General features: G+C 50.5%; 1 protein-coding gene and 1 long non-coding RNA gene across 4 annotated transcripts; one reads left to right on the forward strand and one right to left on the reverse strand.

The window, feature by feature from the left end:
* Positions 1-25,872, reverse strand: LOC137217793 (G-protein coupled receptor 143-like). Its single transcript, XM_067724740.1, has 9 exons — positions 25,394-25,872; positions 21,890-21,999; positions 20,868-20,962; positions 14,587-14,679; positions 12,014-12,123; positions 10,355-10,463; positions 8,617-8,734; positions 7,195-7,438; positions 1-410 (listed from the first exon to the last, which is right to left on the reverse strand). The coding sequence occupies exons 1-9, from the start codon at positions 25,659-25,661 to the stop codon at positions 316-318; spliced, it is 1,242 nt and encodes a 413-aa protein (XP_067580841.1). The 5' UTR covers positions 25,662-25,872; the 3' UTR covers positions 1-315.
* LOC137217795 (uncharacterized) lies at positions 9,604-21,843 on the forward strand. 3 transcript variants are annotated; one of them, XR_010940254.1, is made up of 4 exons: positions 9,604-12,627; positions 12,928-12,979; positions 13,576-13,705; positions 20,662-21,574. It is a non-coding gene; the product is annotated as an uncharacterized lncRNA (long non-coding RNA). The 3 variants fall into 3 exon arrangements; XR_010940253.1 differs by adding an exon at positions 21,587-21,843 and having other exon boundaries at positions 9,604-13,705; positions 20,662-20,896; XR_010940252.1 differs by having other exon boundaries at positions 9,604-12,979.
* Positions 25,873-26,564: the final 692 nt, after the last annotated feature.

A 26,564-nucleotide genomic window follows, 5' to 3' on the forward strand; every position in this document is an offset into this window, starting at 1 on the left:
TCGGACACAGCTCGTTTATTAACTTTTCCAAGGACCTGGGTCTGGCATTTACATTACAGCCAGATCAGAAAAACGAATGTCAGTGGAGAGTGTCTGATCTGGAAAGCCCCGCCCTGCCATCCCCAAGCGCAGGCTCACGGATCATCCCTCCTACCACAAAGAGGATCTTGGGGAATACACTAACGTGGTGACGGGAGTGGGATTTGGGGGGATGCTACACCATGCAGTGCGCTGACTGCAGGCGAGATCACAGTCCTAAGGGATGAGAAACGTGGAGTCTGAGGAAGACGGGATCTGGACCTCTATCTCGTCCTCTCACAGGTCTCCCTGGGCTTTTGGAACAGATTCAGTCCCCTTTCCGTTGCGGGACACACTTGCAATATGGATTTCAATTGTGCTGGAGTCAGAACCTGGAGAGGAAAAAAAGACTGTCACGTGACGGTGTCCGTGTCCGAGAACGTCTTTCACAAGCTTCACAACCGTCTGTATTTAAAAAAGAAAAGTACATGATACTTTCACCTACACGTGGTTAAATCATTCCGAAGGACAAAAGTCCTACAGAATCACCTGGGGCAGCTGATGTATGACCTCCCTGAAGGGAGGTCCACCCTGTCTCCCTTCCTCCAGACCTCACCACTGGGCAGCTCACCGCATCTCAGCCGAACCCTGTGGGTGCTGCAGCCCAAACGGAAACAGACTGTTGACACGGGGGAGTTTCGGAGCCCTGGAACACGCTGTCTAAGGGGCCCGAGATCTCAGCTGCCCCAGGGGTCACTCGGGGGCAACAGGGCTCCGGGGTCGCCCGGCCACCTGCTCTCAATTCCACGAGGTGCCCCAAGGACGACTCTTACTAAAACTTAAGAGGAGGGATGTAGGTAACCATCAGTAGAGTGAAAGCAAACGTCACTCCAGCCAAAAGAGTAATCCTGGAGGTCTGTTTAATCACCCCAACAACACGCCTTCCTTTAGAAGGTGTGGGAGATCTTTGCAACAGATGTCTGAATTGTTCTTTCTACGGATATCACTCCACAAATATCCAGGCTCGCCTGCCGGGTGCCAGGTTCTAGGGGGGGTGTGTCCGGAATACAGCGAAGGAAGACGCAGAGAAGGGTGGACTTTTCAGCGGTGCATGGGGCAGGTGACTGCCCTTCAGGAACATCTCCAAATCCCAACTCCCTCCACCGAGAGGCCCCGCTGACGGCTGCAGCCTCCTCCCCTCACGTCCCTCTGCTCACTCACAACCTCAGGCACATGCTTCTCTTACATCCAAGCTCAGTGCTGCCCCAGGGCCTTTGCACATCTCTCTTTCTGCCCGCAAAGCGCTCCAGATTTTCTCATGGCTCACTCCCACACTGCATTCAGGTCTCCACTCAAATGTTACCTCCTCAAGGAGGTGTCTGGGACGCGTATCTAAAACCACTCTCCTGCCCCCTCTTGACGTGTTGTTCTTCGCAGCACTTCTCGCCGCCTTGAATGTTGTACAGTTCTTTGAGACTTTCATTCACAAATGCTGATATAATAATTATTATATAATCATACGGAGAGTCTCAGTGGACAGCGCCATTTGTCTACCTTAGTCGCCACAGTATCTGTAGTGCCTAAACAAGGCCCCGGCACGATAAACTAACGCTGAATGGCTAAATACCGTGGGGTCACCGCCTTGACGTCGGTGGGACACGGCGCAGGCACCGCAGAGCACTCACGGAGACTAACGTGTAAAACCGGCAGGAAGAAGCCCGCAGTAAGAAGAGCCACATGCAGAGTTTCCGAGGACACTTCAGGGGGAAAAGGAGAGGCCGTCAGCTCTCTGTGGGCTTGGAAATGCCTGGGGAAGCCGGAGCTACAGGAACAGGTGACGATATTACCCAAGAGGACGCAAGCGCGGGGTCTGCGGCGTGGCCGACACAGCACCGTCCCCACCACCACCCACACCCCACAGCGGCCTGCGGCCAACCACACAGGTCGGAGGGAGCCGCCCCAAGCGTGAAGAGCCCACCAAGGGGCGGGGAAGGAATTCAGACGACGGGGGAAGGGCCGGTGCCTCCGACGGGGAGGGTGGGAGCGGGGAACCTGCGCTTCCGGAGGGGTTCGCTGGCGCTTCCCCGAAGGCTCGGTTCTCTCGGCGTCGCTCGCCGTTCATGAGCGCGTCCTGGGCTCGTGGGAGCTTGTGTGCGATTTCTGTGGTCTTTTCAAAAAGCCTCTGGGTTGGAGGGTCACACGGGGGCTCGGGATCAAGATCTGGCCCGTTACCTGACGCTTTGGGACATATTCTGCCCCCCTTTTCAGAGTTCCTGCTTCCTTCCCCGTCCCCCGGGGCTCCACGGAGGAGACCCCTTTGTGTCACGACAAGGCCATGGTGGGGGTGAGGGACTAATTCTCTGTCGGTGCATGTGCACATCTGAGTGTGCGTGCAGGAAATGCAGCCGCCAGCGACCTCCCAGTGCCCAAGGGCCGAGCGCCTTCCTAGCAACTCCCGTCAGGGAGCCTTGCAAGCCCAGGCAGGTTCTCGAGAACTTCCTGGCTCCACGCAGACCTAACATTTGGGAAGGCATGTTGGATGCCCCGGTGCCCTCAGCTGCTGCTCTTGGATCCCTTAAAACCTCGAGGCCCTAGATCAGAAATCCCAACCAGGTGGTTACTTGCATGAGCCATAGAGAGCGTACAACCCCTGGGCCTGCGTCCCCTTCAAAGTGTTGAATTGGGTCCCGCCAGCCCGACAGAGTTGGAGGCCCTGGGGTGTGTTCCCTCCCACACTCCCCTGGCAAACACAACCTATGGCGCCACCTGGTGGTACGTGGAGGGGCAAGTGACGGCAGAGAGAATCACAAAGAACGAGGTGTATGAGAGAACAGAGAAATGGGGACGGTAACGGGGAAGTGTGGGAGAGAACAGGGAATTTGGGGATTGTGAAACTGTGATGGAGGATAAAGAGATGTGCAGAGACGCAATGGTGGGAGAGAGAGTACTGTGGGAAACGGCAGAAACTTGGTGGGAGGTGGGGGAGATACGGAATTGCCAGGCAGAACTGAGAATTATGGGGAAGAGAGTACTGTGGGAGAGACTAGCCGTTGTGGAAGAGAGGCATTGTGGGACAGAGAACTGTGGGAGATGACGGGCAATTGTCAGAGAGAAGGAATTATGCTGGAGAACAGAAATCTCTCCGAGAAAAAGAATTTGGGGAGCGGTGGAATGCAGTAGCAAAAGGAACTGTAGAAGACAAGAGATTTGTGAGAAACCATGAAGATTCCAGAATTGTGGCAGAAAATGGGAAATTGTGGGAGCAATAGGGGGCTGTGGGAGAAACACAGAACTCTGAGTAAAGCAAGGGGTTGTGGGAGAGGATGGAGAATTGTGGGAACAGCAAAGGATTGGGGAGAGAAAGGGCAATTGTGGGTGAGAGGGAATGGTGCAAGAACTAGGGTATTGTGAGAGACACGGAATTGTGGTAAAGACACTTGGGGGGAGAGAAAAGACGTGCGAGAGAGACAGACAGACAGTTACGCCCCCTCACTTCCATCCACTGTGTTCTGCATAGGCCACAAGCTTCCTACCTGTGGACACACTACATGTGCTCTCTTCTAACGACAGCCTTCTTCGTCTCCCCACATGCCCCGCGTCTCGGCCCTACCCCACTGACGCAATCCTTTATACCCTGTGGTCCATCTTGTCCACAGCCACACCCCTATCCCTGTGGCCACGCCCCTCTGCCACAGCAAGGGAAGGCCTGTTCTCCTCAACGCCCCTCCCCGCCAGGCCTCCGCCTAAGACGTGTCCCCTTTGTGACCACGCCCCCAGCTCCACTGCCTTCCCGCCGTGCCCCCTGCCGGTGGGCAGGGCTTGGGGGAACCTGGTCCAGGGTGACGTTGAAGGCTAGGGGAGCAGATCTCCTGAGAAATACACACCCCAACCTTTGAAGGCAATGATAAGGTTAAAGTATCCATCAGATCCTGAACTTTTCCCTTGTGAGCACAAAGTGTCCCTATTAAAGAAGGGCCGGAAATCTGACACTACGCTCCGTAAAGCTCATGGACAGAGGAGATAATACTTTAAGGGTTTCTGGTGCTCACCAGATAAAAACCAACCGGGTTTCTGCTTATTTGTGAGAAGTACCCTTTTTTCTTGACTTTTAGTCCCAAGGGAAATCATAAAGATGCGATTTTGAACGAAGTTGTCATAGAGAATTACGCACAGATCCCCTCAATGTTAGCTGTTGCCATGGTCACGAAGCATGATCATCCAATCAACTCTCCCACATCCATTCGCTAGGCTAGTCCTACAAGCAAATCTGAGTGCATCTCTCCACTTAAAAACCTTAACTGGCCTCTCGCTGGCCACTAGATAAGATGCCAACTCCTTAGCAGAATCTGTAAAAACCCTTCGTTATCTGTTCCCGACCTGCCTCTCCAGCTTCCCACAAATCCCACGCTGTGCCCACCCCTGAACAACGTACAGACATTCTGCCCTAAGTCTCCACACGGGGCGCCCTCCGGGCTTCCTCCCCTCCTGTTCCAGTCTGCGGTGCAAGACCCAGTCTGAACATCACCTCCTCCAGAAGCCCTCACCCATGCGCCAACACCAACAGAGGCCCTGCCTTTTCTGTGTTCCTTTAACGCGTCAGACTTTTTAGAATAAAATACAGTATTGTCTTTACTTAACTGACACTTGCAAGTTTCCTACATGATCCTTCCCAGGGACACGCACAGTCCACACACACCGCCCCGCCCCTCAGCTAAAACGCCGTTGACCATGTTGCAGAGGCTCGATGAATATTTGTTCAAACTCGGTTGACTTGTAAGTGCCAGACACCACGTCAGATACTTCCTTTCGGAGGCTCAGAGGAAGCCTGTTGGCCTCGAAGTGAATCCTAAAGTAGAGGCTTAAGGATATGATAAACCAGTCAAGCTTCATCTTAACCGATGCAAACAGGGAGAAGCCTAACTGTATTTACTGCTTCGAGTTTGCATCTCTGGGCTTTTCTCCCACATGTAATAGTACTTTCTGTATTATGAGTAGCTCCCTCCCTTTACTAAAGAGACTAAAAGCAAAGCGGCTGGGAAGGAGGAGAAAGGAAACGGCCCAAGACCAAGCCAGCCGTATCTCATTTCCAAGATTACCACTGTAGGCAGAAGGCTGCCGCTTCCTGAGGGTCCTGGCAGCGGCGTGTACGGCCTGTGGTATAAGAACAGGAGTCTCCTGCGTGGGGATCCTTCTGCCCTGGGCTTGTTTCCTGACACGTATCCACATCGTTTGCCCAGATCGCTCTGCCTTCATACTTTAAACGCAGATTGGAAATTTTCACGGACTCTTTCATTCTCTGTCTCGCCAACATTTGCTCCATGTCTCCGCTCAGGTTATGAATATGTAATGGGGTTTAGGTATGCTTACTAGAGTTAGCATTTATGGAATGCCCTCTGTGTCCCAGCACTATTTAAGCACATAGCACAAAGATCTATTTAATCTTACGAAAATCACTGTCGTTAGCACCCTGTTAGAGGTCAAGAAATACTGAGTGAGATTTGCAGGAAGGGCTGTAGTCCTCAGCTCACTTGGAGGAGGCCGAGATGGACAGTCCTGCGCCCAGAAGCCACGAGCCCTCCCTGGAGGGTGTCATCGTGGCTCCTGCGTAGCAAGTCCATTCCTTATACTTAGACCATATGTCACCTTGCTTCTAACAAGCTTGACAAATGTTGCTTTTATTCAAAGAAAGTGCTTACTCATTATAAAGTCTTACTAAAAAAATTGGTTAAGAAGATCTCAACTCTTTTTCCCCAGCTCTTTTGAGATATATTTGACACAGTACCCCAACTCTATGTTACTAAGAATTCTTTAAATCTTACGTCTAAGAAGTCTTTACAGCTTACAATTAATTACTCTTAGGCCTTTTAGAACTAATTTCCCATCAAAAATGTGTAATTTAACATAATTATTACAAACGACTGTTGGGCCCTTACCACGTGCAGTGGTCAAGCATGAGTGCAAGATGGTACATGGGTTGCAGGGTGATGCATTCTGGTTAAAAGCATTTGCAACCAGCCCCAGTGTAATGAAGTGGGAAGAGGGAGGGGCTCCAGGGCCTCAGTGGGGACAGAAGGAGGGCATGGGGTGGCCTCCTCCCCAAGCAGCATTTGTGGGAATCAACGCCCCGACCCCCAGAAGAGGTGCTGCAAACATGTGTCCGCTTCTTGTAAAGAATTTCCAGTCTTGTTACTCAATGCTAACAGCAAAATGTCTGCTCAAGAAGAATCTTTCAAGGGAATAAAGGTCTGCATAGACCAGGGACAGTAAAATTAATCAGTTATCATAACCATGACAGTCCCTGAGATTTCGTTAGGAATAAGGATCATAGGTCTAGTGATTTTTCTCTCTCATTACCCATCTTGATTAGAATATAAGTGAGCTTTTTGTAATAGTAAATTCAGAATACAGAGCAAATGATAAATTATAAGGTTACAGTATGTTTAATGAAAAGTACATATAATAGTTTATTTATATATTTTATAAATATATAAATTTATATAAATGTATATATAAATGTATATATATATTTATATATATAAATAGTATACATGAATATATAAATATAAAATGTATGTAATAGGTTTAGTAGACGGCAATCTTTAGAGAGACATTATTGGGGCCTTGAACTTTCTTCCTCCTTGTCGGCTGGGTTAATAGACATAACCCCAAATCCGATTAAACAGGAGTTTAAAAACAGGACCCATCTGAGGACCACAGTGCTAGAGTCTTGAAATGAAAAGGGCAGATCAGAAGAGCCAGCACTGGACGACCAGCATGTTCCCTTAAATGTCCCCGAATGAGGTGGACAGACCAAGCGGCATCTAAAAGCTGCTGAGGTCAGGTCGTACCATTCATTGTCTGACGGCAAACGTTCGCGACGGGTTTGAAGTGGCAGTTTTGCTCCTATTCAAAAGGCCGTCCAGCCCAAGGTGGAGCCGCTCATAATTATTACAAGGCTACAGTGCTTAATAACTAGAGAAAAGGTACCACTGTCATAGTAAAAGGAGAGGTGGATGACGCGATGAGACCTAACGCTGTCACTTTCCACTCTCGCCTTGAAGCAGGTTCCAGACATCAGGACGGAAATGCTATGCACCAGCCACGTGGCCGTTGATAAAGCACTTCCAGGGGAGCCGGGGCCCCGCCGTCCACCTGCCTTGGCGGAGGGGCTCTTACCTTCAGACAGCAGGCTCACGGCCTCGTCGGAAGTGTGCCCGCCGGCCCGCACCTCCTTCCTGGCAGCGGGGCTCTCCCGGGGCTCATGGGAGCCCCGCAGGGACGGGGGACTCCGCTCGGCGGCCGAGGTGCTCATCGATTCCCACTGGATCTCCTTCCTGGGAGCCTGAAAAGCCGGGCGGCAGCCTGTCCAGCCGTAGAAGGCCAGGGACAACAGGAACCCTTGGGCTGGATTCAGTATCCCCTGGCAGGGAGGACAGAGAGACAGGGGTGAGTCAGGGTGGGACGGTGGGAATCAGAGCACTGGGTGCTCCCAGGGTGACTCGGGGCCCGCTGGGCTGGCCTCACTGCGACCTGCCCCACTGGCCGGTGTGGGGCGAGACAGATTGGCTGGCGGTGCTGCGCCCTCAAAGGTGCCCGAAGACACGGGAGGTGGCGTGGGGAGAGGACCTGAGTCAGACCAGGGAGGAGGCGGGAGAGGGAAGGCCCTGCGCGGCCCAGCCGGGCTGTCTCACCTCTGGCCCGTGGCCGTGCTCCCTCGCAGGGACTCGGGGCCCTGCCCCTCGCGCCCCTGTTAGGATGTGACCGCACAAAGGCACCTGAGCCTGTCAGTCCAGGAAACTCTGCTTACGTGTGGTCCCTGCACGTGACCACGGCACGGGCAGGGGTGGAGGCAGGCAGTGTGGGTCTTACCCTCCTGCGTCAGCTTTCCCCCGACTCTGAAGCAACATACATTTTAATTCTGTGTAGGGCACCGTGCATCTCTCCACGAACAGCTCGTGTGTGGATTTTTGTATTTGGAAATGCAATATGATGAAAACACTGAGGGAAGCGACCCATGCTCTTTCCACCTTATCATGATTTTGTGTATTTCTCGCCAATATTTTTTCATGCACGTGTTACTAGGTAGTTGAAATCAGTATAATTATTAGATCTTGCATGTTTCACGGAACACTAGATTTCACAATTGTCATTTTTTTACACTGTCATCTTCGACATCGGCATAAGATTCCTCAAGATCAAAGACCATCATTAACTTAACCGTTCCCTTTTGTTTAAAACAATGTGGGTTACCTATAATGCTTCATAACTACGGACAGTGTTATAAGCAATACCTACATCCCTATGGTTTTTTCAGTCTGAAACATTTCTTCAAGAGAAATTCCCTGATATTTTAAATCAGCCTGAAAGGTTTGATTCACTTGCCAAGTTGATTTACCAGAGTCATGTCCATTTAATAACGACCCCAACACTGAATGAAAACAGCTAGCTCGTGGACCCAGGCCAGATGTTAGCATCCCAGGAACCTATTCAACTCCCTGCCTATTTAAATAACATATAGATCATACTTCTGAGTGGTTTTATCCCTTCTGTTTTTTTTTTTTTCTTTAGGAAGAACATTTTAAATTAAGATAGACCTACCATCATGAACCATGTGGTCTCGGCTGCATTTCTGACCTGTTTCAAAGAGTCTCCATTGATATCTGGTTGCATTTCAAGATAGAATAAAAGGCTTTCATTGATGATATTCGACACCCAACTGTTAGAAAGAAAATGGCCCACAGGTGAAGAGAACATGTGACATAATTCTTTTTTTTTTTTTTTTTTTGTGGTACGCGGGCCTCTCACTGTTGTGGCCTCTCCCGTTGCAGAGCACAGGCTCCGGACGCGCAGGCTCAGCGGCCATGGCTCACGGGCCCAGCCGCTCCGCGGCATGTGGGATCTTCCCGGACCGGGGCACGAACCCATGTCCCCTGCATCGGCAGGCGGACTCTCAACCACTGCGCCACCAGGTAAGCCCCCACAATTCATTTTTAACGCTGGGGGTCAGGGACCATGCCTCCCGACACCTAGAAGTCCTGGGGCGGGGGCAGTGCTGCTTAGCAAGGAGGACGCAGCACACCAAGAACCTGACGTAAGACATGCCACCCCTCTCAGCCCAAAGCAGAGACCAACATATCCTTCCGATGGTCGCACTCAACACCACATCAGGTGGAAGGTTCTAGCACATGTCAAATAACCCAGAGTTCATCCTTCCTCTGAAGAGTAAGCTAATGTTTTGATGGAGACCAAAACAAATCTTGACATTTTATGTTTGAATTTTTTGAGGTTATTCTTGGCAGGGAGGTGACGTTTGAAACCACAAGCTCAGTGTATTTTTAGAGGGAGCTAATGTACGTCTCTCGTAGGAGACTGTGCAAACAAACCTGCTTGCATCACATCAATTATTAACACCACAAAGGCGTGCTCTGTCTTGCGAAGCATTGCTTCACCACAGCGAAGTGTTTCCTGATTCCAGTCGATTTTGCATTGGTCACAGGTCTATGCCCAGCACACCCACTTGAAACGCTGGGGCAGGACACCTGTGGTGGGAGGGGGGGTGGGTGGGGGAATGGGGGTGCGTGGACAGTTGAGGACAGGAAGATTGCTCTCTACCCTTCTTTTTTTATTATTATTTTTATTCTTTTGGCCATGCCACGCAGCTTGTGGGATCTTAGTTCCCCAACCAGGGATGGAACCCATGTCCCCTGCAGTGGAAGCGTGGAGTGCTAACCACTGGACCGCCGGGGAAGTCCCACTCTACCCTTCTTGCCTGAGCGGTGAGTCATAACACTAAAGATGGGTCCTTGCCCTTGTATCTTGTCAGATACAGGAATCCTGGTGTCAAGACTGATGCAAGGACTTCCCTGGTGGTCCAGTGGTTAGGACTCCACGCTTCCACTACAGGACGTGCGGGTTCGATCCCTGGTCGGGGAACTAAGATCCCACATGCTGCGTGGCAAAAAAAAAAAAAAAAAAAGCCTGCTGCCAATGGGTGGACTTAGAAGGCACTTGATTTAAATGCTAACCCCAGCGACGGGGCAAAACTCCGGAGGCATATGGGTGGGACGCATCAAAACTAAACTCGGGACTTTTCGTTCTTAGGGCTCTTTATGTAGTTTGAGTAGATGTGAATAGCTTTCCAGAAGTTCACGGATGGTAGACTTGCCTTCCTGTCTCGCAAGCATTTCCTCCAAAGGCACCTAGCACAAGTTTCAAAAATTTCCTCTCCGAAGACTCTTGCCTTTGGAACTTTCAGGTCACACTTGGAAAAGCAAATGACAGGCGGTTTGCATTTCCCTTCCCAGGGACAGTTTTTTAAAAAAAGAAGAAAGGTTACCAAATAATGAAAACCAGCATTATTTTGAAAAATCGGGTCTTGATCACGTCTCCCATCCGCCTCTCGTTCTCCGTGTAAACTCCTTGACTTCCTTTTAGTAAAGAGGCCACTGTAAAGAGCAGAGGGGAACAGCACGTCATTTGGTTATTTACGTTTCCCGCGTGCAAAGGAAGGGCAGTAAAGCAGGTGGGAGCTCCGAAGCAGAGCCAGGAGGCCGTGACGCCCAGCGAGACCCGGCCGTGCTTTCCTCACCACCTGCACGTGGGACTTCTCGGAGACTCACGGGAATATAGAGTTTTTAAACGTTTACTATGGAATCACTCTAGATTTACACAAGATTTGCAAAGACAGTACCGAGAGTTCCCGTATACCTACACCCAGCTGTCCCCAGAGTTAACATCTTACACAACCATAGTCACATTGGTCACCATGAAGAAGTCAACACTGGTACAGTGCTGTTAACTACACTCTGGATTTTATCTGGGTTTTACTAGTTCGGGAACTATATGTGTTTACGGTTTATATTTTTTACTATAAAAATAATGCATGCTCACTATTGTAAAATGTTGAAAGATTTGACATTTATCCTTGTAGACAAGTTGGAAAATACAAAAAAGTTTAGAAAAGAATTGATAACCCGTAGTTCACCCAGAGACAACCATCGTTAGCATCTTAGTGTATTTCCTTCCGGTCTTTATTCTATAAGTCATTTTCATTTGTTTGATGTAATCAAATCACTATTTTTTAATGCAATTTTGTTAAAAAAAAAAGCTATATTTAATAGACTAGCTTTTTGGGGGGAGGGGTTTTTTGTTTTTAATTTTTATTGGCGTATAGTTGATTTACAATGTTGTGTTAGTTTCAGGTGTACAGCACACTAGTTTTAAATGCAGATATGCAAAGAGCTGCAGTGATTTTTCTCTCCCTAGTGGTAGAGCACTTCACTTAGGTTCAATTTCTGCAACCCACAGCTGATCATCAAGTGACCTTTCTGTTAAGGTGTGTTTCTTTCTTCTCATTCTGCCCGTGAGGGACCCACAGGGCGGCATGAGGGGCCTGGAGACTTGCCTCGGGGCACGTTTCCTTGAGGACGGGATGGGGGCTGGAATGCAGGTCCCCTGCCTTGGCCGGGAGGTCTGTCCAGTGCATTCTGCTGACTCACAAGATCCCTTTCACCCAGTTCTTCCTGATGCATTTGACTCACTTCCTGTGCTCTCCTTCCTGTTTACTGCCCAATGGGAGAAGACACAGGCCCAGACATCACGGGGAGGGCCCAGGCTCCCAGGACGGCTCAGTCCACATCCATCCCTTCCCCTCGGCTGCCCTTTCCTTTCCTGATCCCGTCTCCCCTCCGCAGTTTTCCAAGGCCACTGGGGTCCTCTGGGGCACGCCCATGGCAGACTCAGGAGGAGCCCAGACAGAAGTGAAACGTCTCCTGGTCCCGGCTTTGAGCTAGCAGACGTTGGCCAAGGACTCGTACAGCCCATAATTGAGTAGGCTCGCTCCCTCTCGTTTATTAAACCCCCTCACTTTCCCCACCTGTACTGTGCTCCTGTCTGGAGGATGACACATGAGGTCCATGGTCCTAGATAATGATCAGAGCCCGTGGCCTGGGGCCGTAGCCGCGGCCTCGCCCCCAGAGCACTTCCCTGGGTTTACCTGCAGTCACTGTCTTTCGGAACAGGATGGGGTTGGCCACGAGGACGAGCAGCAGAGGCAAGTACGTGGTGACATAGTGGGGGATGGCGTGCTCCAGACCCCTGTCACACCTGAGGGAGGAAAGCCGGGTCATTCTCCAAAACACCGGGGCTCTGCCTGAGATACGCCGACTCATCTGCAAGTCGAGACAAGAGGACCAGATCGAAGGAAACACACAGATCGGCTTCTGACTCTGCCCGAAGGAAACCTGACTCGTATCTCACGTCTGCGGACAAGCATTAAATCACAGAAGAAGGAGGGTCAGTCACGGTTCTGTGTCTCGTGAATCAGGGAGCTTTTAAAGTTCCCTGCTGGGAAAAGGTGAAGAGGGCAAAAGGCGCTCTGGGGTGGTGGATCCCCCCCAACTCCCCCACTGGGTCTCTCAAACAAGTGGGTCTCCCCCATTTGTCTTTCAAACAAGACAAAGGCGTTCTACGAACCTGCTGGGTTTTCGGCACTTACTACAGCTGTCAGCTAAGCCTGGCTGACATCACGCATAGGATCCAAGCTCTGTCCTCGACTATCAAAATACCCGAGCCTCACACGGCACAGGATATCTGTTGTCATGGTGACAGGTAATCATTTCAGGGGTTCTTTTCGGGGAGGGGGACCCGGATTTCTACTGATGGGTCTTGAGAATCATCTATCACCACAGGACACGGTGGGTGCCACACACAGGTATGCTACCGAGGCCGGGGCTATCAGTTAACAAATACATAGCGTAGAGGAGAACGGCAAAGAGGAAGAGAGAATCCAAAGCAGAGGGGATGTTGCCCAGGCCCGACCCCAGACGGGGTGGAAAAGCAGAGGAGGGAACAGCTCCTGTGGCCACGGAAGGTGGAGTGATAAAAACGCTACTGCTCTCGTTTTCATAGGTATGAAGTGCTCACACCAGAGGGGAAAGTGGCTGAAAGTGCATGGAAACAGGTAAGAAAAATGCAGTGCCCATCTTTGTTGCCTTAAGGATGACAGTACCACCTGAGGATGGTGCCTTCTTTCTGTTTTTTGGTTTGCGTGTTTTGTTTTTTACCCTGAAAGCCGTATTTTATTGGAGTATGGTTGACTTACAATGTTGTGTTGCTACCTTCTTTTATTTTATTATTATTATTTTTTTTGCTACCTCCTTTTTAACAGAAGCTTTCCTCTTGAGCTGTGAAAGCTAAACTGTGGTCGGGAAGGGCTTGAGGGGAGAAAGGGAAACAAGAGGGGGGAGAGATGAGATTCGGGTGCCTGTACTGAATGTAAGGAACAAACGAGAGAGGGTGGGAGCCTGCAGAGCGCCGAGGGCTCTGGGTCGTCGTGGGCTCTGAGGGTGGATATGAGGAAGGATGGAGATGCTTCAGGGGGCGGCCTGGAGACCGCGGGGCACCTTGGCGTTCCTGAGTGTCCTTGCAGCAATGGCTCCCTCGCGCTCAGACGCAACGTCCCCAGGATCTCACAGGTGGAGGCCAGAGATAAAAACTCCCTTTCCAATTAAGCGCATCCCTCTGTAACAGCTGCTAACTCTGTACTTGTCCTTTTAGGGTTCCTGGGGAGAGTGGGCTGTTTGGAGGGATCTACACAGAGGCCACAAAGCAACACCAACGTGGAGACATCTGAGTGAGTGGCTACAAGAAATCGAAAAAGAAGGGGCAGAAACGGTCTACACCACAGGTCAGCAAACTTTTTCTGTAAAGGAGCAGATAGTCAATATTTTAGCCTCCAGAACCCTCATAGCCTCTGTCAAACTACTCAGCTCTAATGTGTAACTGGCCATAGACCATACATACACACATGGGCACGGCTGTGTGCGAATAAAGCTTTATTTACAAGAGCAGGGCAGAGGGCCGGATCTGTCCTGAGGGCTGCGCTGTGCTGATCCCGGGTGTACACTGCCCTGAAGTCACAGACAAAGAGACAATGTCCAACCTCTGTTTTTCAGCTTTCCATTGAAAATTAGAGTATATATCCTTGGAGGGACCTTGAGGCTTTACAAGTGGTTGCACTGATGGGGTTTTAAACTTGAAGAAATGCCTGAGACAATTTCAGAGGCCACATCGCCCAGTGTCTGTGTTCAGAACAGCACAGGATGGAGAGAGGTGAGAAAGTGCAGACAGCAGAGGCTTAAAATAAGCTTGTCAAGAGCGAGCGACCCTTTGTATCTTCCAGCCATCTCCAACTCATTCTTGGGACGCTCAACTCACCTGCTCGCCCAGAGGAAGCTGGTTTGAAGAATGAAAAATAAACAGTGGGCAGGGGAAGGCTGCGTCCGTCTGGAGGGGGACAGGCCTGGAGGCTGGCACACAGGCTGGTACGGGGGAGCCGTGGCCCCAGCTTTGCATCCACACCGCGCACAACACCAACCCACACGCAGGGGACAGGCAGAGGCAGGGACGCTAACTCAAGGTGCCAGCCACTGTGCTCTCAGCTGCACAGATCCAGGACGATGGCCTGCCCGCCCGCTCGGGGTCAGTGCCTGGGCGTCTCCTGCAAGAGAGGCGGGGGGGGGAGGTCCAGGCGTCGGGGGAGTGGGCTTGCTGGGAGCCCCGGCTTACCTGGCCACGGAAGGGTAGTACAGCATGAATGCTCCCTCCACGCAGAGCAGTGCGGCCAGGCCCCAGGCCATCATGTGGTAGAGCAGGATGGTACTGGGGGAAGAAGGGGCAGAGGGGCGGCCACGCCTGAGGTCCAGCACTGACCAAGCCCCGAGCTCCGCGAGCGGCAGGAAGATGCACGCAGAGCAAACCCTTGGCAAACAGCTGCCCGATTTTGCCTGGGAGGTTTTTATTTTTCCTCTGATTGAGGTGAAATTCATATAACATCAAACTCACCATTTAAAAATGAGCAACTCGGCGGCATTTAGGACATCTACAGTGCTGTGCAAGCACCCCCTCTATCCAGTTCCAGAACATGTTCATCCCCCCAGAAGGAAACCCGGACCCACTCAGTGGGCTTTCCCCGTCATGCTTGTGCCCCCGGCCTTGGTAACCACTCATCTACCCCCCGTCTCTGTGGATTTGCCTGTTCGGGACATTTCATCCAAGAGGAGTCACACACGACGTGGCCTTTTGTGTCTGGCTTCTTTCCCTCAACCTAAGCCTTTCAAGATTGAGAGGAGGGGACTTCCCTGGTGGCACAGTGGTTAAAACTGCACACTCCCACTGCAGAGGGCCCGGGTTCTATCCCTGGTCGGGGAACTAGATCCCACATGCATGCTGCAACTAAGAGTTTGCATACCACAACTAAGGAGGCTGCATGCCTCAACTAAGGAGCCCGCCTGCTGCAACTAAGGAGCGCTCATGCCACGACTCAGGAGCAGGTGACCGCAACTAAGGAGGCTGCCTGCCACAACTAAGACCTGGCACAACTAACTAACTAACTAAATAAATAAATAAAAGATTGAGAGGAGTGAGGCACGGGTACCTCATAATTCCTCCTAAGTGCCTGGCTCCCCCAGTAGGCAAGCAACTCCTGGCCTCTGTCCTTCCTGAAGTCACCTCCGTACCTAATATGCAAGCATCTTAATGCTCAATCCAAACCAAGAAGGTCTCTAACAAACGTGTGGTGGTTCGACGATCCAGGACAGCGGGGAGGTGTCCCATCTTGCCTCCTACCCCCCATTCCCTGCATAGTTCACATTCTCTCATCGTTACCATCTCCATCCTTCACCTCTGTACTCCCACACACCCCACCCTGTCCCTCTGAGAGATTCAAGGCAGCCAGCCTTGCAGGTGGGGTCAGGACGATGGGCCACCTGAGCCCGTGCAGAGCTACCTCGCTCTTCCAAGACAGCCTTTGTTTGCCTCTTCTGTGCAATGGGACGTGGCCCGGGGCTGCTCCCTCAGAGGTGCCCACTGTTACTCAAAACTCTGCCAGATGGGACTTCCCTGATGGCGCACTGGTTAAGAATCCACCTGCCGATGCAGGGGGACACGGGTTCGAGCCCTGGTCCGGGAAGATCCCACATGCCGCAGAGCAAGTCAGCCTGTGCGCCACAACTACTGAGCCCGTGCGCCACAACTACTGAAGCCTGCGCGCCTAGAGCCCGAGCTCTGCCACAAGAGAAGCCACCTCAGCGAGAAGCCCGAAGAGTAGCCCCTGCTCGCTGCAACTAGAGAAAGTCCGCGCGCAGCAACAAAGACCCAACGCAGCCAAAAATAAATGAATAAAATAAATTTTTAAAAAAACCCTCTGCCAGACGCCTGGCAGAGGGTGCAGCCCCTGGCCCATCAGGACTTTAACCCTGCGGACCCGCCGTGGGGACAAAGGGCGTGGTCAGGGATGCGGTGAAGGACGCCCTTCTACAAGGAGACAGGAGGGAAGAGAGATGGCCCAGAGGGCATGCTTCAGGGAGGAGACACTGCACAGCCGGCCCACTGGGCGGCCACGCGGACGCGGCTGCACCTTCGCCTCCCCTGGCACTGCTGGTTCTGGAGCAGCCCTTCCCTGCCCGTCCGGCTTTGGGAGCGTGCGGGGGTCTGTCCTGCCCACAAGTCACAGGCTTTGCCGGACACTCAGGAAACTAAGGAGCAGCTTTGCACAGGGGCTGGGCCGTGGCAGGGTGGCATCTGCGTTCCAGACGCCAAGCCTGGGCTGCAGGGAGCCGCTGGGGTCATCTCCTGGGTGGGAGGGCGAGGCCAGCTCGCGCTCCCCAAAGCCCGGCCCTCGGTTCCCCTCGGCCCCAAACGCCCACGAGGGGGGGGAAGTCAGAGCCGGCCGCGGGACCCAGGCCGCGGCCACGTCAATAACCGATACAGCCAGAAAGCCGTGGCGGATCGATCCGGAGCAGCCCCGGCTGAAGACCCTCATCCCTTTTTCTGACGGCAAGCCAGTTTTCACGTGCGGGCACGCGAAGGCCGCTCCGCCCCCCACGACCCTCTTTGCTCTCACACTCCCCTTTTCTTAGGGCAAGCAGAGCTTCTCCCGGGATCTCAGGTGCCGGTCGGCATGGCTAAACCGTGCGTCTCCCGCACCTGGAGCCCAAGAGGCAGTTTACATGTTAACTTTCAATCTGCCTTAATGACATTGCTTAGGGAAAATTCTCCCGCGCCAAAGGAAACAGCTAAATGCTGGAAGGATCTAGAAGGGAATGTGGAGTTTAATCCCGCCATACCGGAGGAGTCTGGCCCCCTGCCTGGGAATTCCTCGGGACCCCTCTCCACCGGCTGCAGGTTCTTCATTGCCACCTACAGCATCCACTCCGCCCTCGGCTCTGCAAACAAGCTGGCGATTCAGAGAGGGGCTCCAGAGGCTCTGGACCCGCACGCTCAGCTCTGGCTCTAAACCACCCCGGGCTGGCCCCTCAGATACCTCACCCTGGGAAGCGTGACTTGTGCTAGGGACGAGGTCGGTGCTGGGTCTCCGTGGCTAGAGAGCACCCGTCTTATTTCTCTGCTGTGGGCCCGCTCCTTTTTGATGGGAGAGCCCACTTCACCGCCGACGGTCTTCCCAGCCCTGGAACCCTGCCCTTGGGAGGCATCTGGGTGTTTGGCATCCCTGGAGGGCCGCCTTCTGTTCGATGGGCGGGTCCTCGGAAGCCTGGCGTCCTCTAGTCCCTGCACATCCGCAGACTTCTGCCTATCCTAACGCCAAGCTCCAAGATGAATTCCAAACACCCGCCGGGGTGTGAGGAGGGCTTCCTGATCGCCTGTCCTGGCTTCTGAGGGCTCTGTCTGTTCTCCGGGTCCAGAGAGCTGTCACTCAGCCCTGTCCAACTCCAGTCCCTCACGGGTGGAGGTGCATTTCCTATGACAGCAGGAGACATACTCTTCTAGCTTCTGTTCGGTGCTCCAAGGTTCCTCTTATCTCCACAACTGAGTGGTGGTCTATGAGACCTCTAATTGTATCCTAGCTCCGATCCCTCCCAAACTGAGTGAGGGAACCATCCCACTTGCACTCAGCTTCTGGGACAAGGTCTCCTCGTGCTGCCTACCCAAAGTCATTCTCCCTTTTTTCCTCAGCAACAGAACCTGGATGTCAGGCAGAGCAGCAGCACGCTTGGATAATCAACTGTATTTCCTACCTCCTCTTACAGCTAAGTGTGGACAGAAAACTAAGTTCTGGCCAATAACATGAAAATGTTATTGTTGTGTAAAACTCTCATGGACAGCAGGCCTGCTTAAAACAGGTCCCTGCTTAAAGGGATCTGGCTCAGGGGACAACAGGCCCCTTTTGCATTGCCCCCTACCTCCTTCCTGTTTTCTGGAATGCTGATGTGATGACTGGAGCTCCAGCAGCCATACTGGGCCATGATACCTTGAGGATGGAAGTCACATAATAGAATGGTGGAGCAGAAAGAGAGAAGGAGCTTGGGTCCCTGATTTCCAGCATAAGAGCCCTAGATTGCCTACCTCTGGCCTCTTTTAGCGTGAAAGAGAAATTCCTATCTTAAGCCACTATTGTTTTATGTATTTTATGTAGCCAAAACTAATTCTCACTGATATACCTGGTTGGCAACCTTTAACCTTAACTGTCTTCCCTACAGAATTTTCACAACCAAGTATACCTCGGTTTTGTACAGATGTGTAAGAGCTTGGGAACTAAGGCAAAAAGGTAGAAGAAAGAAACGCAAAACTGAAGAGAGTACTAAATTTCAGGCCAGAGAGACAAAGTGAATGATGATGTGATACATGTAAGGAATACCAAGGATCTCAGAGTGGTGATTCACTAAGATTGCCCAGTGTAGTCTGTAGCTTAATATGGTCTTTATTTGGTTACTCACGTTGGTTTCAAAAGTGAATTTATTGAACCCGTGGTGCTGGGGCAACTGGATATCCACCTACAAAAGAATAAAGGCGGACCTATCCTCACCTCCACACATAAATTAATTCAAAGATCTAAATAAAATTGTTCAAACGATAAAACTCTTAGAAGGAAACAAAGGTATAAATCCTTGTGACCTCGGGTTAGGCAATGGTTTCTTAGATGACAGCAAAAGCACGAGAAATAAGAGAAAAAAACACAAAAACTGGATTTCATCAAAATGAAAGACTTTTATGCTTCAAAAGGTACCACCAAGTAAGTGAAAAGACAACCTGCTGAATGAGAGAAGATATTTGTAAATCATATATCTAATGAGGTACTTGTATCCAGAATATATAAAGAACTCCTATAACTCAATAATAAGAAAGACAAACAGCCCAGTTAAAAACTGGAAAAAGGAAGCAAAGAGATATTTCTCCAAAGAAAGTACACGAATGGCCAATAAGCACATGAGAAGATGCTAAACATCATTAGTTATCAGGGAAATCAAAACCACAATGAGATACCACTTCACACACAGCAGGATGGCTAAAATCTCAAAAAACCAAACACACAGAAAACAAGTGTTGTTATCAAGGATGCGGAGAAACTGGAACCATTACACATTGCTGGTGCAAAGGTAAAATGGTACAGAGTCTTTGGAAAGCAGTTCAGCAGTGCCTTACAAGGTTATGCAGAGTTACTATATGACCCAGGAATTCCACTCCAAGGTGTATACCCATAAGTATATGGCGAAAACATATGTCCACACAAACACCTGCATACAAATATTCATTGCAGCATTATTCGTAGCAGTCAAAACAATGGAAACAACCTAAAAGTACAGTGACTGATAAACGGGTAAAAGGCAGATAGCGAAACAATGGAGTATTATTCAGCAACGCACAGGAATGAAGAACTGCTGCGTGCCACAATATGGATAAATCTCGAAAATAACAGGCCAAGTTTAACCAGCCAGATACAAAACGCCACACATTGTATGATTCCAGTTACAGAAACTGTCCAGAACAGGCAAATCCAGAGACAGACAGTAGATGTGAAGTTACCAGGAGCTGCGGGAGAGGGAAGAATGGGAAATGACTCGTAACCAGTACAGAGATTTGGGGGATGAATAACACGTCATAAAGCCAAATAATGGTTATGGTTACACAATTCTGTGGATATGCTCACAAACAATGGATTTTATACATTTAAACAGATGAACTTTATAAAGCTATTTAAAAAGAAAAAAGCAAACAAGGGCTCCATGCAAAGGGGGCCTAATGGAAGTGCACCACGAACTTGGTCGGGGACCCATCCTTCCTGGGCCTGGAGCCCGGAGACCAGGACACCCGCCGTGCCCTCCTGCTTCTCTTTGGCACGTAGGTTCTCTGTGCTTCTGTCTCCTCCATAACGTGCACATCCCAGCTCCAACCCCAGCTCCCAGTTACCGAGCGCCTGCTACGTGCCAGGCTCCATCCATAACCATCCACGGGTACTATCACATTTACTGTTTCCAGGAACCTCCTGAGGTGGGTACTGTTTTACAGCTGAGAAAACGGAAGTCCAGAGAGGTTCAGCCACTTGCCAACAGTCACACAGCTAGTGAGTGATGGGGCAGGAATTTGAACCCACCAGGACCCAGGCACTAACCCTTCCTGGGTTCCTCCCAGGCAGCCCCTGGCAGCTCCAGAACCCTTGGGCTCCGTATTTAGCATCCTGTATCAATACATACATCTAAGAACTTTTCTCCTAAACCTTTAGACACCATCAGAATTTTTTATTTTCATGCCAATTCTTATTTTTTTTTAAGTCTTTGTCGTGTTCCAAATATTTAATCTATTGAAATACTGTTTTCAGGGTTTTAAAATCCTGTTTTTTTCTGGTAGGGGGCACCTGGAGAAATCCTCGATATTTCGATTGTGCCTTCAGCCTTTTATAAAAATGAGCTGAACAGACGTTTCTCGGTGGAGGGGTCAGCTGAAAGGTTCTGATCAGCTGTGTCTGCCGTACAGAGATGCAGCGCTCAGCGGTGTCTCCAACCTTCCCTCAGGCAACAAACTAGGGCAGAAGCCAGCTGGCTTGCTCTGAATACCTCAGTCCCGCCGATCTCCGGATCACCAGGTAGGCATCGACCGCATAGCAAAACAGCCACCAGAAGCAGGCGCTGTACAGCAGCTGGATCCACATCTGTAATCGGGAAGAGCCGGCGTCAAAGCTCCTGGACATGGGTTTCCGTGAAATGAGCTGGCAGACGCCCACTTCCTCTGACGTCACGGGGCAGCACGTGAAAGCCCTCCGGAGAGGCTTGGAAACCCAGGCCGGCATGTGGCCTGGGACGGGCGTGCGCCTTGGTGCCCTGTCTGCTCAGCTGCACCGGGTCCAGCGAGCCCCGCCTTGTGCTACGCTTGTGGTCAGAGGTAGAGGGCTCAGGTGTGCGGCTTGGCCTGGCATGAAGCTCTTTTGCTGAGGACCAAGGAGGATGGGCAGGAAGGACCTTCCCAGTAGAAGGAAGGCGGTGGCGGGGGGACTCCGTACGTTAGAAGCGGCACGAGATCTATATACTAAGACAGAGGCTCCATCGGGATGCAGCTGGGAAGCAACAGAGGGGAGGAAGGGAGAGATGCTGACGGCTGTGGCACAGATGGCGGGTCAACAGGGTACCAGTGTCCTTTGAGGTCATTCACTGGAGTGTTAACTTGGCGGACAGAGCAATATGGATGGACAAATGGCTATTTTTAAATATATATTTTGTTAAGTAAATACATCCATTAAATCAGTAACTTTTTTTTTCTTTTTTCCTTTTTTGCCCAGCTGGTTTTGATTGTGGCTGGATCTAAGGTAAGGATTGAATGTGTGTTTAAGGGTGGGGATGGCAAACATACTAGCACAGTGGTTCTAAAACTGGAGTGTGGGTCAGAGGCCCCTGGAGGGTTTGTTAAATCACAGACGGCCCGCACCCCAGGGTCCCTGGTCAGTGGGGTGAGGGCTCTGAGCGTGTGCATTTCTAAAAGCTACAGTGGGCTAGCGGGAGGGATGCGACCACGCTTTGAGGACACAGCGTAACGGAGCGGGGCAAAGGGGAGGGAAGGGGGAGACCAGGGGAGGTACACTTACTGCACTCCCCATGCAGAAGGCGGCGGGCCACACGTCTGTCCCATTCACGGCTGAGATGTCGTCCACGAAACTCGGGAACCCTAACCACACCGTAGACCGGACTGTGATACCTAAGGGAGAATCAGGTGATGCTTTGTATCTGCTCCTAATACAAATCTAAAGGTGACTTGTTGACTCTGTAAAAATGATGGATGGACGGATGGATGGATGGATGGATAGATAGGCAGATAGACAGATAGATAGGAAGGGAAAGAGAAAGATGTGAGGGAGACAGGGAGGAAAGAAACACGCTGGTGTGTGCAGAGAGACAGAGAAAAAAATAAGACTCAGAAAATAATTATTATGGTAGTGGAGCAATCCCAGGCACTTTGATTTCAACTTCAGCCCCCATTAGCCACAGTGCTGTCCCTAACGTTGTCTGTCTGTTTATTTGGCACCCAGAAGTGATTATGTGAATAACAATTTATATTTCTTGGCTATATTTTTAATGTCCAAGTTAACTAGTCCTCACGTAAAAAAGAATGATTGAGAAAGCACATTCTGAAGTTTAAAAAGATAGTTCTTTCATTCTTTAAAAAATATACATTTAAGATTTTCACAAATTAGCTCTTGATAATCTACTTTTGCCATTTATTATTTGTGAGTTTTCCTTGCTATTTGACCCAAATATCTGATTCTCCTCAACACAGTATACACACGTAAGGCATATATTAGGGTTCTCTGTTAAGTAATTCGATAGATAGCCTTTGTTTAAGCATTCACTATGTAACACCCCGCTCAAGGGGACCTGTGAGCAGTACAGAGTTACACACTAGTGTTGTGTGTGTATTTCACATACAGAAATATACACTGTGTCACATGCTACCAAATATACACTGTGTCATATACCACTAAAAGGGTGAGTATGAACACTAAAAGCCTAAGATATAGCTTCTCATTCTTAAGCACAGATAACAAAAATAATGCTTTGCGTCCACATAGTGCTTTGTCGTTTTCAGTCCAGAGCTCTGCTTTGAGCTCGATAAACACTTTTTTTTTTTTGTATCTATATGAGGTGATGGATATTTACTAAACTTGTTGTGGTAATCATTTCATGATAAATGTAAGTTATTATGCTGTACACCTTAAACTTATACAGTGCTATATGTCAATTATGTCTCAGTAAAACTGGGGAGGGAGTTCCCTGGTGGTCTAGTGGTTAGGATTCTGTGCTTTCACTGCCGTGGCCCGGGTTCAATCCCAGGTCAGGGAACTGAGATCCCACAAGCTGCACGGTGTGGCCAAAAAAAAAAAAAAAAAAAAGAGATATTTAAAAAAAAACTGAGGGAAAAAAACCACCCCATGAGATAGGCATCTGTATTTCTTTTTTTTTTTTTTTTTGGCGGTACGCGGGCCTCTCACTGCTGTGGCCTCTCCCGTTGCGGAGCACAGGCTCCGGACGCGCAGGCTAGGCGGCCATGGCTCACAGGCCCAGCCGCTCCGCGGCACGTGGGATCTTCCCGGACCGGGGCACAAACCCGTGTGCCCTGCATCGGCAGGCAGACTCCCAACCACTGCACCACCAGGGAAGCCCTGTATTTCTTATTTTTCAGCGAGGAGGTCTGGTCACCAAGCCTTCCCCTGACTCCTGCTTCTGCCCATTTGCCCGCAGTGTCATGCACCTTCCTTCTAAAGGCCAAAGGATATACGAATATTACTTTGCTGACCCTCAAAAGATGTTTGCATGCAGCTCTATTTTCAGATATTCAAGTTACAGAAACTAGATTATTATTAAGATGCTTTTCCAAAATGCTTTAGCAGAATCAGGAAGAAAACCAATTTTTTATTTTATTGTCCTGCACCAAATTGATTTTATCGCTATAGCTTCCTGTCTTACTCCTCGAGTCTAAGCAAGTGACTAGAGGTTCCATAGCATTTATCTGAAGCCAAGATTCTTGAGTGTCTCCAATCACACAACCAGGAACAGGAGGACCAGGCCCTGGGACACACAGCCACCTGTGCCCAGAGAAGCACTCAAGGGGCCCCCGAAGCTGCTGCCCCCTCACGGCACAGCGGTGGAAGGCACTTCAAATACCGCCAGCAGCCTTTCCTTCAAGAGCAAACACGACTGAAAAACACAATTCCAAAATGCCAGCACCTGTCAGCCAATTACAAAACATGGACAGTATTTGGATCCTGATTTGAAAAAACCAGTTGTAAAATAGCATTTATGAGACACCTGAACATACACCAGTGATATTAAGCAACTGGTTTTCATTATTTTGGGGTGATAGTGATATCTGTGTGATATGTATGTTTTTTAAAAATTCTTATCTTCTACAGCTATATATTGAGATTTGTGTGGGTGAAATGATATAAATTCTGGAATCTGCTTCAAATTAACCCAGTGGAGAGTGGGATACGGGGATGGGGTATAGATGAAGCTAGGTGATGGGTACAGGGAGTTTGTTATACAATCTCTCTACATTTGCATATGTTAAAAAATTTCCAAAATAAAAAAGTTAAAATGCTTGGCAATATCTAGCATAGAGGTTTGTAAAATGTGCCGTGCTGGAGTTGAAAGCAGGGGTCAACGAAGTCTCTGTAAAGGGCCAGAGAGAAGATATCTTAGGCTCTACGGGCCAGTTTCTCTGTTCAGCACTCACTTCTGCCCTTTTAGGGCCAAGATGCCCCCAAACAAGGCACAAGTGCAGGGCATGGCTGTATCCCCATAAGACTCCACTTACGGACGCTGCCATTTACATTTCATGGAATATTTACATGTCAGAAACAGTCTTCTTCTTTAGATTTTTCTAAAAACACTTTAAAATGTAAAAACTTTTTTAGTTCCTGGGCCATAGATAAGAGGCAGCAGGCAGGATGTGGCCTAAAGGCTGCAAGTTTGCCCATCTGTGGTATAAAACCCAAACTTAGATAGATAAATAAACAAGTAAGTAAATAAAAGTGTAATAGATATACATATATATATACATATATATACACATATATATACATATATATATACATATATATATATATACACATATATATATGTATATATATATATATATGGGTTTCTTCCTGATTCTGCTAAATCATTTTGGAAACGATTTTGTGTGTGTGTGCACGCGCACGAAATATTAACTGTTAGTCTCTCACTAGTGGTACATTTAGGGATGCATTGTATTTTCTGGGTTTTCCTTCACAGCACCGTCTAAAGTTTCCCTATAAGTGCAATAACAAATACATCAAACTGTTTAAAAAACAAAAAAAACAACGGTCCCCCGAAGGAACTTTTACCGACCATCTTGTATCGCAGAGTCCCCTGGTCGTCCAGTCCGGCCCCTGGGGAGCCGCCTCCGGCTCGGCCCTCCTACCCGTGGGCCGGGCGTCCTTACCCGCGTGGCGACCAGGTCCTGGGCGGGGGCCGCGCGCGCTCATCCACGCCCCCGGCCGGGAGCGACCTGCGGGCCGCGCGCCCTCAACCGCGCGCGGACGGATCCCCACCCGCGGGCGCGCCCTCACCCAGGCAGCCGAGCAGGTCGCAGGCGGCGGCGGCGCGCAGGATGCGGGCGGAGGCCGGGGTGCGGGCCGTGGCCGGCGGGGAGGCTGAGGGGAGGCCGGGGCCCGCGGGCCGGCGCCCGGGCAGCAGCCGCAGGAGGCCGAGCGCCAGGTGGAGCGCGCCGCTGCCCAGGCACAGCGCGTGGAAGGCCCGTGGCTGGAAGCTCAGCACCAGCTGCGTGGCGGCGTCCCGCGTGGCGCAGCAGAAGGTCCCCAGGCGCGGGGAGGCCATGGTCCGTGCTGGGGATGCGGCTCGTGTCTGCCTGGACCCCGCCGGCCGGCCCGGGTCATGTGCTGGTCCGGCCCTTGGCGGGGGTGGGGAGGGGGGGAGCCGTCATGTGCCCTGGGCCTCTCCGCAGCCCCCGCCCGATCCCCCGCGCTGGCAGTCAAGGCGCCAGGCTTGCTGGGGGCGTCGCGCCTCTGCAGACGCGTCACGAGGGTGATGCTTGGTCGGGGGCGGGGGGTGCGGGGGAGGGGCGGGGGAAGGAGCGCGCCGGGGTGGGGAAATCAGCTCTCTCCCCTTTCACCAAGGCCTTCCCAAGGGGAGGCGTGGGGCGTTGCTAATTCTCCAGAGTCCAGAGCCCCCCCTGCCCCCACCACCCCGACACCGCCGTCTCATCTTAACTCATAAGAAAGCATGCCTCGTGCCAGATCTGCCCGGTGTGGGACTCTGCCGTCCCTAGTTTTGATCCCTTACAGGTTCATAAACTGTGACTGCAGTGATTGGCATTAAAATACTTCTTTTTTAGGGTCGCTCTCCCATACGGAAACGACCCCCTAGAGCTAAGATTTTCCCTGAAAATCAACAAATCTTGAAGAAAGGGGAAACTGCTTTGCCCAGCTCCACACACACACACACACACACACACGCACGCACGCACGCACACACACACACACACACGCACTGTGCACCTTCCAGGGCTCTTCCATTTTTACTCATCTCAACAATGTAGGGTTAAGTTTTTCACATTGTAAAATTACTCGCTTTTGAGAGTACCTCTGTTTAGGAAAAAAATGTTCAAGTTTATTCAGATTTTCTTAACTTCTTTCCTTTCTAGATGAATTTCAGTATACATTGAAAATCATGCTTTATTCTCTATGTATAAAAGTTTCAAAATGATATTAGTACTAATGA

Source organism: Pseudorca crassidens, chromosome Y, assembly GCF_039906515.1.
Source record: "Pseudorca crassidens isolate mPseCra1 chromosome Y, mPseCra1.hap1, whole genome shotgun sequence".
NCBI lineage: Eukaryota > Metazoa > Chordata > Mammalia > Artiodactyla > Delphinidae > Pseudorca > Pseudorca crassidens.

What these genes read in the sequence shown, in the direction of transcription:
- LOC137217793 (XM_067724740.1), bottom strand. Translation starts at nt 25,661, where the DNA reads ATGGCCTCCCCGCGCCTGGGGACCTTCTGCTGCGCCACGCGGGACGCC. An exon ending in CCTTCTGCATGGGGAGTGCA is followed by an intron (nt 20,963 to 21,889) that starts GTAAGTGTACCT and finishes TCCCGATTACAG; the next exon opens with ATGTGGATCCAGCTGCTGTA. An exon ending in ATGCTGGTTTTCATTATTTG is followed by an intron (nt 8,735 to 10,354) that starts GTAACCTTTCTT and finishes TCTTTCTAACAG; the next exon opens with TTGGGTGTCGAATATCATCA.